Here is a 19,526-nt window from a genome sequence, read left to right as displayed (position 1 = left end):
TCCATCATCAGACACCCCCACCTCCTGGGATGTGCTTTCTTCTTGCTGCTGCCATCGGGAAGAAGGTACAGGAGCTACGGGTCCCACACCACCAGGTTCAGAAACAGTTATTACCCCTCAACCATCAGGTCCCACACCACCAGGTTCAGGAACAGTTATTACCCCTCAACCATCAGGTCCCACACCACCAGGTTCAGGAACAGTTATTACCCCTCAACCATCAGGTCCCACACCACCAGGTTCAGGAATAGTTATTATCCTACAACCATCAGGTCCCACACCACAAGGTTCAGGAACAGTTATTACCCCTCAACCATCAGGTCCCACACCACCAGGTTCAGGAACAGTTATTACCCTACAACCATCAGGTCCCACACCACCAGGTTCAGGAACAGTTATTACCCTACAACCATGAGGTCCCACACCACCAGGTTCAGGAACAGCTATTACCCCTCAACCATCAGGTCCCACACCACCAGGTTCAGGAACAGTTATTACCCTACAACCATCAGGTCCCACACTACCAGGTTCAGGAACAATTATTACCCCTCAACCATCAGGTCCCACACCACCAGGTTCAGGAACAGTTATTACCCTTCAAACATCAGGTCTCACACCACCAGGTTCAGAAACAGTTATTACCCTACAACCATCAGGTCCCACACCACCAGGTTCAGGAACAGTTATTACCCCTCAACCATCGGGTCCCACACCACCAGGTTCAGGAATAGTTATTACCTCTCAACCATCAGTTTCCTGAACCAAAGGGGATAGCTTCACTCAATTTGACTTGTCCCATTACTGAACTGTTCTTACAACCAATGGACTCACTTTCAATGATTCGTCAGCTCATGTTCTCTATTTATTGCTTATCTGTTTGTTTGTTTGTTTGCTTATTCATCCTCAGCTCAAGCAATAAACCCTGAGGCATAGGAATAGCCAAGCACACTAATTTCTCAATTGCTAGGAACTTTTGGGCTATTCTGGTGGTGTTTAGTATTGTGGCTTTCTGGAGATTTACATACAGTAGATATTGCTGTGTACATCCAATTGTTCAATGCTATTGTGTAGTGACTTTGGGATGATACCAGTTATAGATATTACTACTCGGACAATGTATACCCACCCTGTTCATAGTCTTCAATTTCCTCTTTTAATTCAGCATATTTCTGGAGTTTTTCACTTTTTGATTTCTGTATGTTATGTATGTTTGGAATGGCTGTATCTATTAAGTTGTTCTTGTTTATCCTGTAATATTATATCTGGATGGTTATTATGGATTGTCCTATCTGTAACAATGAATTGGTTGTAGTATAATTTGTAGGACTCTGCTTCCAAAACTGGATCAAGCTTGTGTTTATAGTAGGGTACGGTGTCATGTATGAGCTTGTATTTCAGAACATAGAACATAGAAATACAGCCCATGAGCAGACCATTCGGCCCAGAATGTTGTGCTGAACCAGCTAAAAAAATATCAAAAACACACAAACACTAATCCCCCCCACCTACACCAAGCCCATATCCCTCCATGTGCCTATCCAAACGTCTCTTAAAAGCCTCCAATGTATTTGCCTCTACCACCGTACCAACCAGGCAGTGCATTCCAGGCACCCACAATTCTCTGAGTAAAAAACTTGCCCCTCCTATGCCCCTTGAACCTACCCTCTCTCATCTTCCATGCATGTCCTCTGCTGTTAGACAATTCAACCGCAGGAAACAGGAACTCCCTGTCCAGTCGGTCTATGCCTCTCATAATCTTGTAAACCTCTATCAGGTCTCCCCTCTGCCTTTGACGCCCCAGAGAAAACAACCCAGGTTTATCCAGCCTCTCCTGATAGCACCTGCCCTTTAAATAGGCAGCGTCCTGGTAAACCTCTTCTGCACCCTCTCCAAAGCCGCAACATCCTTCCTATAGTGAGGCGACCAGAACTGTGTGCAATACTCCAGATGTGGCCAAACCAGAGTTTTATAAAGTTGTAACAAAACCTCCTGACCTTTGATCTCAATGCCTTAAAGCAAGATTTGGTGAATGATGTTTCCGACTTGATTGTGTCTATGTAAGTAATTAGATTGAGTTAGACTGCTCAGGATCCTGAAATGTGTTGGATTATATCTGTTTTTTCTTGGCATTTTCTGTGTTTATCATCTTGTATTTGTTGGCCTTTTAATATGTATTTTTGATAATTTTTTGTGTTAACCACCTGGTCCATAAGACCAAAAGACATAGGAACAGAATTAGGCCATTTGGCCCATCGAGTCTGCTCCGCCATTCAATCATGGCTGATCCTTTTTTCCCCTCCTCATTCCCATTCCCCAGCCTTCTCCCTGTAACCTTTGATGTCATGTCTAATCAAGAACCAATCAAATCTGCCTTAAATTCACCTAACGACCTGGCCTCCACAGCTGCCTATGGTGATAAAATCTACAAATTCACAACCCTCTGGCTAAAGAAATTTCTCCACATCTCTGTTTTAAATGGACACTCTTCTATCCTGAGGCTGTGCCCTCTTGTCCTAGGCTCCCCTGCCATGGGAAACATCCTTTCCACATCTACTCTGTCTAGGCCTTTCAACTCGAAAGGTTTCAATGAAATCTCCCCCCCATCCTTCTAAATTCCAGCGAGTACAGACCCAGAGCTATCAAATGTTCCTCATATGATAACACTTTCATTCCTCGAATCATTCTTGTGAACTTCCTCTGAACCTTCTCCAATGCCAACACATCTTTTCTTAGATGAGGAGACAAAACTGTTCACAATACTCAAGGTGAGGTCTCACCAGTGCCTTGTAAAACCTCAACATCACACCCCTGCTCTTGTATTCTAGACCTCTTGAAATGAATGTTAACATGGCATTTGCCTTCCTCACCACCGACTCAACCTGCAAGTTAATCTTTAGGGTATTCTGCACAAAGGCTCCCCAAGTCCCTTCACATCTCAGATTTTTGAATTTTCTTCCCATTTAGAAAATAGTCTGCACATTTGTTTCTTCTACCAAAGTTCATAACCATGCATTTTCCAACATTGTATTTCATTTGTCACTTTCTTGCCTGTTCTCCTAGTCCTTCTGCAACCTTCTCATTTTCTCAACATGACCGGCCTCTCCACCAATCTTCATATCATCTGAAAACTTGGCAACAAAGCCATCTATTCCATCATCTAAATCATTTATATACAGCATAAAAAGAATTGGTCCCAACACCAACCCCTGCGGAATACCATTAGTTACTGGCAGCCAACCAGAAAAGGATCCTTTTATTCCCACTCCCTGCCTCCTGGGTTATGTCTACTCCCTTTCTTGAAGAAGGGAACGACACTTGCAACCTTCCAATCCTCTGGTATTTCTCCCTTCCCTATTGATGATGCAAAGATCATCGCCAGAGGCTCAGCAATCTCCTCTCTCGCTTCCCACAGTAGCCTGGGGTACATCTTGTCCGGTCCCAGTGACTTATCTACCTTAATACCTTTCAAAAGCTCCAGCTCATCCTCTTTCTTGACGTCTATATTCTCAAGCGTTTCAGTCCGCTGTAAATCATCTTCACAATTGTCAAGGTCCTTTTCACTGGTGAATACTGAAACAAAGTATTCATTAACTACCTCTGCTGCCTCCTCTGACTCCACACACAAGTTTCCACTCTCACTCCTGATTGGTCCTATTCTCACACTGTTCATCCTCTTGCTCTTCACATACTTGTGGAATGCCTTGGGGGCTTTCCTTAATCCTGCTCGCCAAGGCCTTCTCATGGCCCCTTCTGGCTCTCCTAATTTCATTCTTGAATTCCTTCCTGGCACCATTGTAATTTTCTAGAGTTCTAACAGTACTAGTTTCTTGAACCTTTCATAAGCTTTTCTTTTCTTCTTAGCTAGATTCTCTACATCCTTTGTACACCATGGTTCTTTTACCCTACCATCTTTTCCCTGCCTCAATGGAACATACCCATGCAGAACTCCATGCGAACATTCCCTGAACATTTGCCACATTCTGCTGTGCCTTGCTCCGAGAACATCTGCTCCCAATTTATGTTCCCAAGTTCCTGCCTAATAGCATCATATTTCCCCCTACCCCAATTAAATGTTTGCCCAAATTGTCTGCTCCTATCTCGCTCCAGTGCAATGGTAAAGAAGATAGAGTTGTGTTCACTACCTCCAAAATGCTCTCCCACTGAGAGATCTGACACCTGACCAGGTTCATTTCCCAATACCAGATCAAGTACAGCCTCTCCTCTAGTTGGCTTATCTACATATTGTGTCAAGAAACTTTCTTGAACACACCTACAAACTCCATCCCATCTGAACTTCTTGCTCTAAGGAGATGTCAGTCAATGTTAGGAAAGTTAAAATCACCCATTGCAACAACCCTATTATTATTGCACTGTTCCAGAATCTGCCTCCCTATCTGCTCCTTGATGTTTCTGTTACTACTGGGGGGGTCTATAAAAACACCCAGTAGAGTTATTGCCCCTTTCCCGTTTCTGACTTCCACCCACAATGACTCAGTAGACAATCCCTCCATGACTTCCTCCTTTTCAGCAGCTGTGATACTATCCCCGATTTGCAATGTCACTCCACCACCTCTGTTGCCTCCCTCCTTGTCCTTTTTGAAACATCTAAAGCCATTCAGCAGCCACATCTGCCTCTGAGACATCCAAGTCTCTGTAATGGCCACGACGTCACAGTTCCACATATTGTTCCATGCTCTAAGTTCATCCGCCTTGTCTATGATACACCTTGCATTAAAATGGACACATCTCAAACCATCTGACTGAGTGCATCTTTACTCTAACATCTGTTTATCCTTCCTCTCAAACTGCCTACAAGCTGTGTCTACTTGTGCACCAACCACCCCATCCACTGCCTGTTCACTTTGGTTCCCACCCCCCTGCAATTCTAGTTTAAACCCTCCTCAAAAGCATTAGCAAACCTCCCTCACAGGATATTGGTTCCTCTCCAGTTCAGGTACAACCCATTCCATTTACTCAGGTCATCCCTTCCCCAGAAAAGATCCCAGTGATCCAAGAATTTGACACCCTGCCCCCTGCACCATCTCCTCAGCCCCTCATTCATCTGCGCTATCTCTCTGTTCTGACCTTCCCTAACGTGGCACGGGGAGTAATCTGGAGATTACCACCTTGGAGGTCCTGCATTTCAGTCTCCTTCCTAACTCCCTAAACTTACTGTGCAGGACCTCGACCCCTTTCCTGCCCATGTCATTGGTACCAACATGTACCGCGACTTCTGGCTGCTCACCCTCCCCTTCAAGAATATTTTGCAACTGCTCAGAGACACCCTGGACCCTAGCACCCGGGCGGGAACACACTGTCCTGGAGTTGCTTTTGCTGCCACAGAATCTCCTATCGAGTCCCCTTTTTATCGTGTCCCCTCTGACTATTGCTCCACCAGACTTCACCCTACCCTTCTGAGGCTCAGAGCTGACCACAATGCTATTAGTCTGGCCGCTGCTGTCTTGCCCAGATAGGTCATTCCCCCAGCAGTATCCAAAGGGGTATACCTGTTGCCAAAGGGAATGGCCACAAGGGGACCCTGCACTGACTTTCTTCTCCCTTTACCTCTCGGTGTTCACCCATCTACTCCCTGAATTCTGCACTCTGGGTGTAGCCACCTGCTCAAAAGTCTTATCTATCAATCGCTCTGCCTTCTAGGTGATCCTTAGTTCATCCAGCTCCAGCTCCTTAATGCGGTCTTTCATGAGCTGGAGTTGGCTGCACTTCCTGCAGGTGTAGTCATCTGGGAGACCATCAGGTTCCATGATTTCCCACATCCTGCAGGAGGAGCATCCCACTGCCATATCTACCATCCTGCCTGCACGGTACAATGGACAACCAAGAGCAAATCACCGATAATGAAAGGAGAAAACGAACCCTTTTAACCTGTTTCTTAGGCTTCAGTCTCTTTTTGTTGAAGCCTCTTGAGTCAAAGCCTGACCCTTCTACTCTCAATCACTCGCCTCCTCCCAGCAATGGCTGCCCCGCTTGTCCCTTCTGTACTTTTACTTAATTCATAGTGCTCTGCTCCGGCTGCTGAGTGTGCCTCCGGAATGTCTGAATACCCACGAAGATCTCCTTTTATACAAACTTCGCCGACCTGCGAGTAACTTTCCCAAAGTGCTCCCCTCCCGCTGCTGACTGGGCCTCCAGAATGATCTTTCACTGATTCTATTACGGTTATTGGATTTATTGAGTATGCCCACAAAAAAGTGAATCTGAGGGTTGTATATGGTGACATATATGTCCTTTGATAATAAATTTACTCTGAACTTTGCACTGCAGTTACTCTAACTGTAACACTTTATTCCGCATTCTGTTGTTGTTTTACCTTGTTCTACCTCGACGCACTGGGTAATGATCTGATCTGTATGAACAGTATGCAAGACAAGCTTTTTACTGTATCTCAGTAGGTGACAGTAATAAATCAATTCCAATTCCCTCCACGATTGATGCACCATGTGTACCATCCACAAAATGCACAACGGTAACTCCTACAGCCCCTTCTAAACCACTAACTTCAACCACCAAGGAGGACAAGAGCATCGAGCCCAGAGGAACAGCAATGCCTCCAAGCCGAGCACCACCCCAACATGGAAATATATTAGCAATCCTTCATCGCCAAGTCTAACTGTGATACTGAAAGAAGGCAGCTCACCACCACCTTCCTCAACAATGGGCAATAGATGCTGGTCTTGACAATAATCCCAGATTTGAAAAATGCCTGACATTCTTTTAAATATCTACATTTACTTCTACAAATTAATGATCTGCACTCTCTTCGGGTTTAGAGCAATCACACTATTTAATGCATTGTGCTTGAGAATATGATCCATGTCCTGCAGTTCATACAATTTATTTGGATATTATTACAGTAACTTGATCAGCAACTGACTTCCAGATCTCCATCTTTGCCAGTCTTGGGTCAAGTACGAGGAAGCTGGTGATGGGATGATTGTAATATTCTTTCCTTACTCAGAGTAACTGCTTTGTACTGGCTAACTGAGATGGCAGGTTAGCAGTGGGCAGATCAAAGGCTCGAAGGGCCGAATGGCCTACTCCTGCACCTATTGTCTAGTTCAAAGGCTCTAAGTTACAGGTAGCCTAGAGGAGCCAGAGTACAGCTCCTCCAATATCTAAATCAAAGAACTATTGTCTCTTTATATTCATCTAATGAAAGAAATACAATACTCACTTTATACCCGGGAGTACAGACACACTTGCCAGTGATGCTGTCACAGTTCGCCCCATTCTGACAATTGCAGATTTGCTGGCAGGCCTCTCCGTAAAAGCCAGGGGGACACGTCTCATTGCAGTCCTGTCCAGTCCAACCTGCTCTACACAAGCACTCGCCAAACAATGGATGGCAGCTGAAAGAGCCAAGCAGACAATCCTCAATTTCACTAACTGATCACAAAACAAAAAATGTTTCATTCAACAAAGACCAACCCAAATCTTGATTAATGCAGGGTTAATAATAATCACTGGACCAATATCCAACATCCAGAGGGTACTTATAAGAAATTACAACTGTTAAGCTAGCCCTGCTGATATCTTTAATATTTTAATTTGAACTGCAATAACAAAAGCCACTTCGGCATAGAAGCAGGCACGATGGAATGAGCATCAGGCTAGAAGCTGAGTGAACAATTGAAATAACAAAGTCTTCAGAATGTCCTGAGCACGGCCATATTTCACATGCCTTGGTTCAGCTCAGAGACTTGGTCGTTTTTCTAAAAAGTTCCCATAATCTCATTATGTAGACATCAAGCTAATGATCCAAATATTAAAGGAGGTTATTGCCTTAAATTCTTTGTCTGACGTTATGATCCCTCACGAATGGATTAATGCAGCTTTATTGTTTAAAAATAACATTAGGGAGCACACCAAGGCGCAAAGGCACAAACAACAGAGGCCGAAAGCATGTGAATCAGTATCACTGCTTTCTGATGTAATGAGCTCTCCGTCTTTGCTGTGTTGGGAGAGAGGGGCAGAACAAGTCAGGTTTGTCCTGCTGGGAGAAATGATTCACATTCTAGTCACTCTCGCACATTAGAGGACATGTGCTATAGTGAGAGGTGGGACAAACAAGGGCTGTTTTCTCCGGAGTAGCAGAGACTGAGGGGAGATTTGATGGAGGTTTATAAGATTATGAGAGGCATTGATAGAGCAGGCAGGCAGGATCTTTTTCCCAGAGTTGAAATGTCTAATACCAGAGGGCTTGCATTTAAGGTGAGGGGACAATTGCAAAGGAGATGTTAGGAGCAAGTTCTTTTTACACAGACAGTGCTGGGTGCCTGGAACGCGCTGCCTGGGGTGGGAGTGGAGCTGGAAGAAGAAACATTAGAGACTTTTAGATAGGCACATGAATGTGAGAAAAATGGTGGAAGGATATGCACATCGTGAAAGCAGAGAGATTAGTTTAGATGGGTATTTGATTATGAATTTAATTGGTTTGGCATTACATTGTGAGCTGAAGGGTCTGTCCCTGTGCTGGACTGCTTTATGCTCTATGAAGGTGTTGGCAGACTTAGAGAAAGATGTTGTAGACACTGCCTAATCTAGACTTTTCATATGGCACACAATGAATGATGCAAGAGAAAAGTTATTAAATGTCATAGTAATTCATGCGCCTGGTAGACCTGTTACAAGACTAACATACACAAAACTCAGCAGGTCAGGCAGCATCTATGGAGAAGAATAAACAGTCGATGTTTCGGGCTGAGACCCTTAATGACTGTTACTGTAGGGACATAGAACATTGTTCTCAGGTAGTAAGATTAATAAACACAAAGTTATACCAAGTGATATTGTGTAATATTTGCACTACACTCTACTCTGCAGTAAAGACAATAAATTGCATAACTATGTATTCTGCAGTTATTTTGCAAAATTTATATTTCAGGAAACTTTTAATTTGCAACAGCTGATTAAACCTTAGACCAACAAATATTAAACATCTTAATCTTTTCTCCTGCTTTAGCTGCACGAGTTGGCCATTTGATGTTTCGAGACTGATCGTGGCTGATTGTCCAAATTCAATTCCTTGTTGCTGCTCCCCACGTTATTTGATCCCTCTAATCCCTGGGAAAATATCTAACTCTTTCTTCAATATGTTTACTGGCAGTTGACAGCTTACAAAGAGATTCCATTCGGTTTCACAACAATTCTAATCCATCCCATTGCTCTCCCAAACACTGCTTCATACATACAGGCTGTCCGTAAATCAGGTGTTTGTAAACCTGTAATGATTTGGCTTCAACTGCTTTCTGTGATAGAGAGGTCTACAGATTCACCACAATGAAGATATTTCTTGTCATCTCACTTCTAAATGGCTTACCCATTGTCCTTCAACTGTGGCTATCATCCTCCATCCAGTTCTGTTAGAATTTTGAAGGTTTCTATGTACAAATGCAGCTGTACATCCATGTTCCTGTATGTGAATTCTCTCATTATGAAGACCAGCATAACATTAGCTTTTTTGCCTGCTGCAGTGACAACCCTTCCCTCAGCATCTGGTACATAAAGATACTCAGGCCTCGTTGTACCTTGCCCTTTCCCAATCTATAACCACTCAGATAGTCTGCCTTCCTGCTTTTGCCAACAAAATGGACACTATCCAGAAACACTACCTCACTGTTGTTGCTCTCTCTTTTCGCACTATATGATGAAGGTGATGATGGTGGCTAGTTCTTCGCTCGCAAAGATCAGGTGGGAATCACTGCAGGACTTTTTTTCCCATCTGCATTGCATAGGTTTATAGTGAGGATCGGTGTGCGTGGACGGATTCCACAGTTGCGCCGACTGCGGCGACAAGTGGGCAGGTTGAATATCGGAGTCTTCCTTCTCCTAGACAGACTGCCTGGCAAGGCTAATAGGTCCCATCTGCCCGGGTTTGGAATCGGAGCTGCTCTTCTCCTAGGCTGGCTGCCAACCAAGGATGATGAGCCCAGCCTGCCCACACAGTTATACTGCTGGAGTCTTGGTCATGTCATGACGTAGCAAACGTAGTAAGAACGGGGACACGGTAGTGTAAGAGAGGCTATATGTGAGTGACCTGCTGCATGGCAAACCAATCAGTGGTTCTGCGGCGATCATTACACCTGGAAAGGAGAGGCTATGGGAGACACTCCACCTTCCTTAAGAGAGCAGGATTAGTGGACTTTGTAAAAACTTCTCTGAAAGTCCACATCCATTGGTTCTCACTCATCAGTTCGGCTAACTATATTCTCTAAAAATTCCAGTGCATTTGTCATTGATGTGAGGCTATCCGGGCAATAATTCCCTGATTTGTAAATACTGGAGTTACATGTAGCATTAGCTTCAATCCATCGGAACAATTCCAGAGCCTAGGGAATGTCAGAAAATGACTACCAATGCTCTCACTAATTCTAATGCCACATCCTTACCTACTCTGATGTCCTTCTGGAATGTATTTCCGGTCACTTCAGATGAGAAAGAGTTTGCTATCTTGTTATACACACAGTAGTTTCTATATTGTACCACCCTTGCAGCCATCTTGTTAAATTGGTTTGTCAGCGTGAACTAAACTCAGCCAGAGATGATCCCAAGCCCAACTGAGAAAGGAGGAGTGTTGTACAGGGGCTAGCTGCCCCAAGCTGTAAAACCTAGAGCTACAGAAGCACCTGGGAGAGGAGGGAGAAGGTGGGTTATACCTGGAGATGACTTGAAAGTGTGGCCCAGAACAGAGGCCTATGTCCCAGTAGTGGTATTGGGTTTAAGAAGAAGTAGTAGTGGTATTGGGTTTAAGAAGAAGTAGTAGTGGTATTGGGTTTAAGAAGAAGAAGAAGAGTGTGAACTACTTTAACCTTGTATCCCATTAACTTTCTTTGTTACCTCTCCCCCTACAACATAAATTATTAAGCAGTTTTTCTATAAGCTGCTAATTTCCTTTGTCTCCTTCAAAAAGCAAGTCATGCCATTCATCAAGGCAATTTTAACCTGTATCACCTGTCATTAAATACATTCAGGAAATCACTTGGCTTTTGATCTTTCCTTGCCTCCTTCTCCCCTTGAAGAGATCTGGTAAGTCACTAAAGAGTCGAGCAAATTTCTACAGATGTATCGTGGAGAACGTTCTAACTGGTTGCATCACCGTCTGGTGTGGAGGGGGCCCTGCACCGGATCAGAAAAAGCTCCAGAGGGCTGTACATTATTCAGCAGTGGCACTGACCTCTTCACCATCACAAACAGCTTCCAAAGGCAATGCCACTAGATGGCAGCATTTGTCATTAAGGATCTTCACAACAGAACATACTCTCTTCTCATTATTACCATTAGAGAGGAGGTACAGGAACCTGAACACACACTCAACATTTTAGAAACATCTTTTTTCTCTCTGCCATCAAATTTCTGAGCAGTCCACGAACACTACCTCATTATTTTTGCTCTTTATACACTATTTATTTTTCTTCTATATATTTCTTGATCCTATTATAAGTTTTAGTATATTTTATATATTGCACTGTCCTGCTGCTGCAGAACAATAAATTTCACAGCATATGATTGATCATAAACCTGTTCTTGCTAAAACCTACTATAATTCTATAAGCTTTTTTCAGTTCAGGTGAAAAATCAGAGCACTGAAATATTGATTCTGTTTCTTTCTCTGCAGAAGCTGCTTGACCTGTTATTTCCATGAATTTTATCACAAGCTCTTTGCAGTTCCCCTCGCTCTCTGTAATTGTTGTTAATTTCAAGTTCATTCAGTAACTGCTGAAACATACTGGGGGACTTCAAACCAATTTTCAGATATGGAACCACAAATAATAAATATGTTTTCATTGTATTTGTGTCAATAATTTCAATTTTTATGAAGTTCTATGAAATATGAATTTAAAGTTGGTATTAATGGAAATATATGTAATATGATATATAACTTGAAATATATGACTTGAAGCTATGTAACTTCTGAATTCATCGTAATGTTAATTAATGTCAGCAGATTGAGCTGGCAGGGTGTGGTGATGTTGGATCGAACTGTTTAATTCTTAGATTAGACTGTTTAATTGTTATTTTCTTTGCAGTGTAACAATTAATTATCTGCATTTTAAGTAGTGATTATACACATATGACAGTTTAATATGCCTCTTGTAGCCATACAAAGTATAATTCTAAAAAACTCTGGAAGCACCTAAGTTCTGCATTAGATGAATAAGTGTTTTCTCATAGGTAAACTTGGTACTGCAGTGTTTCAGTAATAGCTTTCTAATTGGTTAATTCTTATCTATAAATTTGAAAGGAATTTTTCTTATCACTGTGGTATAAAAGTAGCTGTTCTATCCTGCCACCATCTTAGTTCTTTAGTCCCTCCTTGCTCAGTAGACCTCTGCCACTGTCCCACTTTGCTCCAGCAACTCTCAATAAAATGATGGTGAAGCAACAAGTTTTGTGCCTTTTTCCTGACTTCTGAAAGGACCTCGCACTAAAACAGCAAAATCCAACAGTGACAGCAAGTGGTATTCAGCCATTACAACATCACAGTCAGATTTCCTCACCTCTGAAAGCAGACAAGGTTTTATGGGCTGTCACAGAGATACTCCGTGTTCTCTGCATAAATGATGTTGAAAATTCTCACCAACTGGGCTATCCCATAGAAAAGCAACAGGAGGAAGCCATTCAACTCACGACTGCTCTCCTGATTACTTACCAGTGCTGATCTGAAATACAATTCATAATACTTTGCTTCCCATCCCTCAGTACTCTTTTCTAAATGAAAGACACCAGCTCCATGTTAAATGTTTAATTTTAACTCAATATCCAGTGTTTTACCTATTTCCATTACTGTTTATGTGAGCAAGTTTGCTCCTAATTCATTTTCATGTTACAATCATGTCAAACTCAGCCGGCTCCCTCATGGGCACTAGTCTCCCCAGCATCAAGGACATCTCCAAAAGATGATGCCTCAGAAAGGTGGCATCCTTCATTAAGGACTCCGATCAACCAGGACAACACTCTTCTCATTGCTGTCATCAGGGAGATGGTACAGGAGACTGAAGACTAACACTCAATGTTTTAGGAACAGCTTCTTCCCCTCCACCGTCAGGTTTCTGAACGGACAATAAACCTCACTATTGTCCTCTCTATTTGCACTGCTTACTTAACCTAATTAAAAAATATACATTTGTTATTATTTATAGTGTTTTTAGGTACTACACTGTACTGCTGTCGCAAAACAAATTTCATGACATATGCCCGTGATAATCAACTTGATTCCGATTCTGAAAACCGGTGTTTCACTGGCTGTGTGACATCCAGAGATGGGAAAAGGGGAAATGAAACAGATATTTTTCATGTTGTTCCCTACTACTTCAGCACCTCAGAAGCCAGCTGCCAGTTCTGTGTGGTACAGCTATGAAACAGTGCAAACATGATATAAAATGGAATATAGCCTGTGTTGGTCTCATTTTAAAACCTGTTTGCTTGATTCTCTCTCCAAAAGTAGGCAGAATATGACAGAAAATCTGAGTTGGATTTATGTACAAAAACATAAATTGGCTGCTTACATCTTGCACCATGGAAAACAATTTAGTTAAAGAAATTAACCAATGTAAGAAATCAGCACATTGTTCTATTTAGGCTATCATTACCTCTGGGTGTGTTTGCCATTGCAAGGACACCGTTTATTGCACTTCAGTCCATACAGTCCATCTGGACACATTCTGTCTTGGCAGCGGTCGCCAGTAAATCCTGGTTTGCAAAGACATGCTCCATTAACGTGGTAACATTCAGCTGTGTTCAGGCACTCACACGTCTGAGCACACTGCAGGCCATAACTGCCGATGGGGCACTCCTCCTGACACCTACAGCAAGCAAAACGTGTAGGAAGTCATGACTAGATGGAGGTCTCTTTTTCAACACAATAAATGCATACAGGTTATTTCATATCAGATTATGAACACAAGATCAGAAACTGTGTAAGATGCATACTATGACATTATTCTACTGGCTGTTTGATCTCTGTTCAAACAATCAGTATCAATACACAGACCATAAGACCCTCAAAGGATTGTGAGGACTGCTAAGAGGATCAATGGGGTCTCTCTTCAAAGTTCAAAGTAAATTTATTATCAAAGTACTTATCAGAATCAGGTCTAATATCACTGGCATAGGTCATGAAACTTGTTGTTATGTGGCAGCGGTACATTGCAATACATAACAATAAAAACTGTAAATTACAGGAAGCATATGTATGTTAAAAAATGTTAAACTAAATAGTTAGCACAAAAAGAGGGAAAAAAGTAATAAGGTAGTGCTCATGGGTTCAATGTCAAGGTTCATTTTCTTGCAGGCATACTGAATAAATCTGTAATAGAATTAATAAAAAACTGCATCAGCTTCGGTGTTCAACCAGAGTGCAAAAGACAACAGACTATGCAAACACAAAAAGAAAGAAATAATAATAATAAATAATCAATAAATATTGAAAACATGAGATGAAGATTCCTTGAAACTGAGTATTTTCCACCCATCCAAGATATTTACCGGGGCGCTGTGTACACAGGGCCCTTAGCAACGTCAATGATCCCTCCCATTTGTCAACAATCTCTGATTCACTACCATCAGGAAGGAGGCACTGTAGCACGAGGACAATTACTGTCAGGATGAGAAACAGCTTCTTCCCCCAGGCCATGAGACTAGTGAACTCCCTGCCACCACCCTGGTCTCATCACATATGAAGTGCCAGTAAGATTGTACTATGTACTTTTTAAATTGTGTCACAAATGCACATTATTATGTATTAATTTATTTGTGGTATTATTGTGTGTGCTCCTTGGTCCAGAGGAACGTTGTCCTGTTTGGCAATTTACACGTATACACTTGAAATGATAATAAGCTCAAACTTGAGATCGATGAACTTGAAATACTTTATTCTCATCAGATGACGCAATTCCAAGAATAATCTTCTTCTGAATTCAAGACTTGCTTCCACTTCATTTCTCTGGGATCTGAGGTGACAGATGAGGTCAATGTGGGCCCTGCAGATTCTGCAGCTGGTGAGGCAGGAGGGGCCTGGGGGTTTAGGCTGGAATTTGGGGGATGGTGCATTCCCCCCACTTACACTAACCGAGGTGCTGATTATAAAACAAGGTGAGATTGCGGGCAAATTGGAGGATGTGAAGAGACAAGTAGAATGAGTAAATGTGACCAGGGCAGGTGGAAAATCATGTAGAAAGATAGAGGTCTTCAGTGTGATGAACCGAAGAGAGTACAGTATTTGACAAGTAGCGAGACATTGGGTTATGCTGCTGTTCAAAGGGATCAGGGTGTTATTGTGAACACGTCACTGAATGTCAACAGCAGGCGCTACAGCTGTTTAGATTGTTTACTCTAAGAAGGTTTGATTATAAGAGATCTCACTGCAATTGTATAGGGCTTTGATGAGTGCACCAAGAAGACTACAAACAGTTTTGGTTTCTGTACTGAAGAAAGGATCATCTTGCCGTAGAAGAGGTGTCATTTAGATTCACTGGACTGGTTCCTGGGGAAGTATATATGAGGACAGATTGAGGATCTGTGCTTTAGAATTTAGAAGAATAAGAGATCTCAATGAAACCTGCAAAATTTCTAAACATCATTAGATGTAGGGAAGGTACCTCACCTGACTGAGCTGTTTAAGAGCAAGGGGCACTATTTGAGAATAACGGTTAGGCTACTGAGACTGAGGTAAGAAGAAATATCTTTACTTGGGTTATAATGGGACATACAGGACAGGAACATCATCTGCTTGGGTAGTCATCAGATTTAAATTACCTTTCTTCTTTTAGAGTCAGAGTCATAGAACACAACAGCACAGAAACAGCCATTCACACCATCTATTAATCTGCCTAGTTCCATTGACCTGCATGCAGGCCATAACCCTCCATACACTTCCCATCTGCGTTCTTATCCAAATTTCCATTAAATATTGAAATCAAACCCTCATCCATCACTTCCTTCCACACTCTCACCACCCTTGGAGTAAATTAGTTCCTCCTCAGGTTCCCCTTAAATATTTCACCTTTTACCCTTAACCCATGACTTCTAATTCTAGTCTCCCACAACCTCAGTGCAAAAAGCCTGCTTGTATTTACCTTATCTATACCCCTCGTAATTTTGTATACCTCTATCAAATCTCCCTTCATTCTCCTGCACTCATTTTGTCAGGAAAGTTCATCTGTCTGCCGAAGTCAAAATCAGACTAGACTGCACGAAGTAAGAGGCAACGGCCCTGTGGTAACAACCCCTTGCTTGGTTCTTCATTTGGACTCATCGTTAGTTGTCTTCATTGAGCCAGCACAGCCTTCAGATACCGAACAAAACGGGTGCTTGAGGAGCAAGACCTCAAGCCTGGCACAACACACACACTTCCTAATGAGGAGGCATGGTCCGCTCGCTCCCTTTTACACTTCTGATGGAATACCACCAACGGGCATCTCACGACACAAGAGAACTGTACACAATAACTGTTCAGTTCTGAGTGTAAGATTCCTATCTTAATTACATTAACTTCTAACAAAGGGTCGGGGGTTTGGCCAGGATCATCTTACACAGACCATCATTTTTAAAAAGTGCTTTTCTCTTTCCATCTCTGGGTAGCTGTCGGCACTTTTCATACTACAAATAAGTAATCAACCCTTTGCTAATAATCATTTGGTAATGCTGCACACTGGGGTTTAAAACTAGAGTTGCAGGGGGTTGGGAACCGAGTGTCAGAATAGTTAGTGGCGAGGTTGTGGGAGACTGATGTTGGTAAGACCTCAGACAAAGACAAGAATCAAAAGGTTGAGCAAGGCGCGACTTGTGTCCTGAGCTGCGTATATTTCAATACAAGAAGTATCGTAGGAAAGGCAGATGAGCTCAGGGCATAGCTCAACAGCTGGAATTGTAGCCATGAGTAAGACTTGGTTGCAGAAGGGGCAGGAGTGGCAGCTCATTATTCCGGGGTTTCGTTGTTTTAGACGTGACAGAGCAGGAGGGAATAAAAAAGGAGCGGAGGCGTTACAAGTCGGGGAAAATGTCACAGCAGTGCTCCGTCAGGACAGACTGGAGAACTCGTCTAGTGAGGCTTTATGGGTGGAACTGAGAAATAAGAAAGGTATGGCCACGTTAATGGGGCTATATTACAGACCACCCAACACTCCGATGGATTTACAGGAACAAATTTGTAAAGAGAGATCGCAGACTGTTGCAAGAAACATAAGATTGATATAGTAGGTGATTTTTAACATTTCACATATTGACTGGGAATCCCATAATGTAAAAGGATTAGATGGGTCAGAGTTTGTCAAATGTGTTCAGGAAAAGTCTCAGTGAGAGAACGTGCGATTCTGGATCTGGTACTAGGGAATAAAACAGGGCAGGTGACAGAAGTTTGTGTAGAGAAACACTTTGCATCTAGTTACCAGAATGCCATCAGGTTCAAAATAAATATGCAAAAAATAGGTCTGGTCTGTGGTTTGAGATTCCAAATTGGAGAAAGGCCAATTTTGATGGTATCAGAAATGATCTGGCAAGGGTAAAAAAAAACTATTATGGGAATCATATGTAGGCCTCTAAATAGTAGCCAAGATGTGGGGTTAAGATTGCAAAGGAAGAAAAGCATGTAATAAGGGTAATTTCACAATTGTAATGGAGGATTTCAATATGCAAGGGGATTGGGAAAATCAGGTTGATGTCAGATCGCAAGAGAGGGAATTCGTTGAATGCCTACGAGATGGCTTTTTAGAGCAGCTTGTGGTTCAGCCTACTTGGGGAAAGGCCATCTTAGATTGGGTGTTGTGTAATAACCCAGACCTTATTAGGGAGCATAATGTAAAGGGACCCTTAGGAGACAGTGATCATAATATGATTGAATTCATGCTGCAATTTGAGAGGGAGAAGCATAAATCACATGTATCAGTATCACAATGGAATAAAGGGAATTACAGAGGCATGAAAGAGGAGCTTGCCCAGGTGGATTGGAGGGAGATAGGGCAGGGATGACGGCAGAGCAAAGGTGATCGAAGTTTCTGGGAGTAGTTCACAAGGCACAGGATAGATATGTCCCACAGAAGAAGCAGCCCTCAAATGGCAAGTGCAGGCAACCATGGCTGACGAGGGAAGTAAAGGACTGCATAACAGCCAAGGAAGTGGCATATAAGGTATCAAAAAGCGAGTGGGAAGTTGAATGTTTGGCAAGCTTTTAAAATCCAACAAAAGGCAACTAAAAATGGTATAAAAAGGCAAAAGATGAAATATGAGGGCAAACTAGCTGATAATATAAAGCAGGAGACTGGAAGTTTTTCCAGTTATATAAAGAGTAAAACGGAGGGGAGAGTTGATACTGGACCACTGGAAAATGATGCTGGTGAGGAAGTAATGGGGGACAAAGAAATGCAGATGAACTTAATGAGTACTTTGCATAAGTCTTCACTGTGGAAGACACTAGCAGTGTACCAGAGGTCTGTGAGTGTCAGGGAGAAGGAGTGAGTGCCATTGCTGTTGCAAAGGGGAACGTGCTAGGCAAACTCAAAGGTCTTAAGGTGGATAAGTTATCTGGACTAGATGGACTACATCTCAGCGTCCTGACAGAGGTTACTGAAGAGATAATGGATGCATTGGTCATGATCTTTCAAGAATTACTTGACTCTGGCATGGTCCCGGAGGACTGGAAAATTGCAAATATCATTTCACTCTTTAAGAAGGGAGGAAGGCAAAAGAAAAGAAATTATAGGCCAGTTAGCCTAACCTCAGTGGTTGGGGAAGTGTTGGAGTTTATTTTTAAGGATGAAGTTTCGGGGCACTTGGAGACAAATGATAAAATTCTGTAAAGGGAAACCTTGCCTGACAAATCTGTTAGAATTTTTCGAGGAAGTAACAAGCAGGGTGGAGAAAAGAGCGGCAGTGTATGTCATTTACTTGGATTTTCAGAAGGCGTTTGATAAGGTGCCATACATTAGTGCTGAACAAGAGAAGATCCTGTGGCAATATTGGAAAGGTACTGGCATGGATAGAGAAATGGCTGACAGGCAGGAGGAAGCGAATGGGAATAAAAGGGGCCTTTTCTGGTTGGTTGCCAGTGACTAGTGGTGTTCCTCAGGGGTCAGTATTGGGACTGCTACTTTTCACATTGTTTGTCAATGATTTAGATAATGGAATTAATGGCTGTGTGACAAAGTTTGCCAATGATATGAAGTTAGGTGGAGGGGTAGGTAGTGCTGAGGAAGCAATCTGATTGCAGCAGGACTTAGACAAACTGGAAGAATTGGCAAAAAATGTGGCAGATGGAATACAGTGTTGGGAAATGTATGATGATACATTTTGGAAAAGGGAACAAAAGTACAGACTATTATCTAAATCAGCGGTCCCCAACCACCGGGCCGCAAGGCATGCGCTACTGGGCTGCGAGAAAACGATATGATTTGGCGATATGAGTCAGCTGCATCTTTCCTCATTCCCTATCACGCACTGTTGAACCATTACGCATGCGAAGTCATTATCCGCACGTCATCCATGTCAGCGCAGGAAGGAGATCAACTCCTCGA

The 19,526-nt window shown here is 42.6% G+C and overlaps 1 protein-coding gene across 4 annotated transcripts in view; it reads right to left on the bottom strand.

Annotated features, from left to right (window-relative positions):
- megf11 (multiple EGF-like-domains 11) overlaps positions 1–19,526 on the bottom strand; it is a 454,053-nt gene that overhangs the window by 113,793 nt on the left and 320,734 nt on the right. For all 4 annotated transcript variants that reach the window (XM_063066247.1, XM_063066248.1, XM_063066249.1 and 1 more), the window contains exons 9-10: positions 13,611–13,823; positions 7,196–7,370 (exon numbers count right to left, since the gene is read on the bottom strand). In XM_063066247.1, coding sequence (XP_062922317.1) covers positions 7,196–7,370; positions 13,611–13,823 — 388 coding nt within the window. The remainder of the gene's footprint in view (positions 1–7,195; positions 7,371–13,610; positions 13,824–19,526) is intronic.

This window comes from Mobula hypostoma, chromosome 13, assembly GCF_963921235.1.
Source record: "Mobula hypostoma chromosome 13, sMobHyp1.1, whole genome shotgun sequence".
Classification (NCBI taxonomy): domain Eukaryota; kingdom Metazoa; phylum Chordata; class Chondrichthyes; order Myliobatiformes; family Myliobatidae; genus Mobula; species Mobula hypostoma.
Note: the sequence above shows the minus strand (reverse complement) of the source record. Positions and strands in the feature narration are given on the sequence as shown.